At 41.2% G+C, this 3,993-nt stretch overlaps 1 protein-coding gene across 1 annotated transcript; it reads left to right on the forward strand.

The window, feature by feature from the left end:
- Positions 1–529: 529 nt before the first annotated feature.
- LOC148791859 (uncharacterized) lies at positions 530–1,075 on the forward strand. The gene has a single exon (XM_088888316.1). The coding sequence runs from the start codon at positions 530–532 to the stop codon at positions 1,073–1,075; it is 546 nt and encodes a 181-aa protein (XP_088744442.1).
- The last annotated feature ends 2,918 nt before the right edge of the window (positions 1,076–3,993 follow it).

Raw genomic sequence — 3,993 nt, forward strand, 5'->3', positions numbered from 1 at the left:
AATGCAAGGAGGGCAGTGGGGCAACTACCGAGTTAACCGGTTGCAAACCCTAGGAATCAGCCACCGGGTTTTTCTCAGCAAATTTAACCACCTCCTCAGAATCTCCAATTCAAAAATGCTAAAGCTATAAGAACTTTAAGGAGTGGGAGAATTTTGGAAGACCCGTATGAGAAAGAAAGTAAAGAAAAAGAAAAGGAGTCAGAAAACCCTAAGTTGGGGGGGGGGAAGAAGAAGAAAGGGAAAACTTAGAAAAGAGCCTAAAGTGAACCAATTTGTAGTCCCCTTTCCTACTGCACTCACAACCGGGCCGTCACGGAAAAAGAAAGAGATTCGCAATGAGGAGATCAGGGAACTTTTCAAACAAGTATACATTAACATCCCGCTCCTCGATGTGATTCAACATGTCCCGGCTTAAGCAAAGTTTCTGAAAGAGCTATGCACCCAAAAGAGGGAGCCACGATCGGCCCCACTAAAAGTGATGCTCTCAGTAGATGTGAGTGCAGTCCTCCTTAACCAACTTCCCCGAAAAATGAAAGGCCCGGGTGCTCCTCTTATTAGTTGTATAATTTCTGGAATCACCTTTGATAGGACCCTATTGGACCTAGGGGCTTGTGTGAACCTGCTTCCATCCATTATTTATGAAAGGTTCAGGGTCAGCGAGTTGAAACCTACCCCAATAATTCTGCAACTCGCTGATCGGTCGGTCAAGACTCCTCGAGATGTCGTCGAGGATGTCATTGTCAAGATAGAAAACTATTATTTCCCTGTAGAATTTGTTATCCTAGACATGACCCCAACCGAAGAACTAAACCACAACCCGGTAATCTTAGGACGACCATTTTTAGCAACAGCTAATGCAAATATCAACTATAAATCGGGGGAGATGGACATCTCATTTGGGGAGCAGAAGGTCCAATTGAATGTTTTTAATGCCTCTAAGTATCCAAACGTAGGGGAAGATGAAGGCAGTGTGGACATAGTGGACAATCTCGTGAATGACTTATCTACCCCTTGGTTAGCCCAATCTAGTCCTGGTTGGTATGAAAACGAAAATGAGTATGAGAGTTTGGATTAGAGAGATGAATAGTTGTGTCTAGCTGAAGACGTTAAACTTAGCGCTAGTTGGGAGGCAACCCAACATAATTTTTAGTTTTTTTCTTTTTGGATTTGAATTTCCATCTCTTGATTATAAGCTTGTTCCCTTTGGCCCCTTGAACCCTTCAAGAAAACCCTATTCGTTGTTCCCTTTTGCCCAAATCCTTTTTGCATCATTCTAGTCAAGCCATTAGGGACAATGGCATTTAAGTTGGGGGGTACGGAAAGAGAGAGAGAAAAATTGAAAAGAAAAAAGAGAAGCTAAGCCTTTGGAAATGTAGAATTAAAATTTCACTAATTTAAAAAATTTTTCCATTAAAAGAGACTCCCAAACAAAAAAATAAAAGTTGAGGAAACTGATAAAAGAATATTGAATTCTATAGAAATTGGTAGCAAGTGATAGGAGTCAAAATTGGTCTTATTTGAATATTATCGAAACTGTTTAGAAATTGGAATATACTCCCAAGTTTGCCCCTGCCAAGATAAAAAGAGAAAGATGGAGAAATTAGACAAAAATTCTTCAAATTGTTGGAAACAGTGAACTACTCTGAACACAGTATTGCAAAAAAAGAAAACAAAAAAAAGAGGGAGAGAGAGAATAAAAAGTCAATGGACACCCTAGACTTAGTAACCGGGTCTCTTCACCTAAGTCAAGTGTCGAGATTCACGTCAAACGGAAAAATGAATGCCAAAGACTCTTACCTAATACTTAGTAATTGGGTCTCTTCACCTAAGGCAAGTGTCGAGATTCGCGTAAAACGGTGGAAAGTAACAAAATAATAAGTATGCATATCAAGTCTACGGGTAGAAATCCACTGTAAAAAATGATAAGAAGAATACTTGTCTGATTTTAAATCAATCTCACTTTATCAAGACAGTCTACAAATGGAAGGGTAAATAAGATTTTTAGGCCATGTTTCTATAATATTCAAAATAAGTCAGTTTTACCCCTAAAGCCTAATACCGATCTATACAGAATTTGAGAATACTGGAATCAGAATGCTTGATTAATTCTGTTAGGGATGACCATGTAATGGGAAAGATCTATATACTCAATGTAATTTTAAGGCTGCATTGCTAAGGGACTAGCAATGGTTAAGTTGGGGGGGTGTGAAAACCCTGCATTTTTATGCCTTAAGGACATCAATTCAGGGGTATTCTCGACCTTAGAATAATCAAAGTGCGCCCTTTTCCTAGTGAGAGATGGGGTGATTTTGTGGAAAACTGGGAAGTTTTCATGGCTGAAATGCAAATTTTGGGAAGATGGTGGGAAGTCCAGGTGAGAGATGGGGTGATTTTGTGAAAGGATGTGAAGTCCAACCGGGCGGAGCCGAGGTGGAAGGACGAAGCCACGCTTTAAGACCTGTGATTAAGAAAGGATGTCATAGGCTCGAGGAGTTATCCTCGGGTAGGCACTCCAATGCTCAAGTCAGTAGAATGTGGTGGATGGTCGGGCGAAGCAATGAGAGTGTTGGTCTAAGCAAAGTAACAGTATGGGTGCTAGAAGTTGGAATCCCTTACCTTGAACGGGAGATACCTTTTTATAGCTGAAGGTCCATGTCCTGGTCGGATTAGGCTTCCAGGGTTGTCGGGATGAGGTTAACCGCCGAGGTTTTTGGGATAGAGTCCTAATCCCCATGGGAGTTGTCCTCACCCGTCCTCCTGTCCTTGGTCGTGCTTATCCGCGTGACGTGGGACTGACGTGGCTGATGATAAGCCTGCATTTTGATGCCTTAAGGGCATCAATTCAAGGGTATTTTTGGCCTTAGAATAATCAAAGTGTGCCCTTTTCTCAGTTAAAATCAATGTTGTGACCTCTGAGGGTCTTTGTGTAAATTTTGGGGAAAACTGGGAAGTTTTCATGGCTGAAATGCAGATTTTGGGAAGCTGGTATAAAGTCCAGGTGAGAGAGGGGGTGTTTTGTGAAAAACTGAAAGCAGGAGGGCGCCTCCTAGTTGCTAAACCCAGTTTGGCGCCCCTCCTATTGTATTAGCATGCTCCCCACGCCCTAGCAAATCCTAGGGCGTCTTTTATCCTATTCTGTTCATCCTTAACAAACCCTAGCCACCCCTAACTGCTAAATCCTCACCTTCCATCCCTTCTAACTCCACCATCCATTCTATGGCACTCTCCTTTTAGCATTCTAACCCTAGGGAGCCACCTAACTTCTAATCTTCACCATTCAACCTTTAGCCATTAAATCTCAGCCCTACATAATATTGGGCTACCTCTCATTCTCTTGTTAGCCTTAGGATCACCTTAGAACAATCCTAACCCTCCTTTCTAAACCCTAGGGCACCCATATTTCTGCAAGAACCCAGCTACCACCCCCTCTTTCTCTCTAATTCTAGTTATATCCACCCTTCTCTATAAAAAGGACCCCAGGGGCCCTGGAGAAGGGGTTGGTCAATTCATCCAGTTAACAAGGCTAAGGTTTCTTGAGGAGTTCAAGGATTGTAGAAGGGGAGGATGCCTAGATCTTGTTAGGAGGGGTTCCTACAAGCTGTTCAACCATTCTGCAACTACCGCCACTGGATCTGATCAACCATTCTTTTCTTTTCTTTATTTTCTTTTCTGTTTTTTTTTTATTTCTACAATCGTTTGGATTTAATTCTTATTTGTTTCTCTGTTTTGCATATCTGAATTCATTCGTTTCAAGGCTAAGGTGTTTCGAGGGGTTTGATGGTTGTAGAAAGGACAGACACCCGGTTCTTGTCAGGAGGGGATTCTGCAAGCTGTTTGGCCGATCTATAGCTACCGCCACCGGATCCGGATTCTAGATCATTTTTTTATTTATTTCTTTTATTTCCTTTGTTTATTCCCATACTTTATTAAATTCTGGTTTTTATTTATTATCTTATTTAAATTTGAAACATTTAATTTCAACAATAATAGATT

Source organism: Nelumbo nucifera, chromosome 5, assembly GCF_055504915.1.
Source record: "Nelumbo nucifera cultivar China Antique chromosome 5, China Antique-T2T, whole genome shotgun sequence".
NCBI lineage: Eukaryota > Viridiplantae > Streptophyta > Magnoliopsida > Proteales > Nelumbonaceae > Nelumbo > Nelumbo nucifera.

Coding starts and splice junctions, on each gene's coding strand:
- LOC148791859 (XM_088888316.1), top strand. CDS start 530: ATGAAAGGCCCGGGTGCTCCTCTTATTAGTTGTATAATTTCTGGAATC.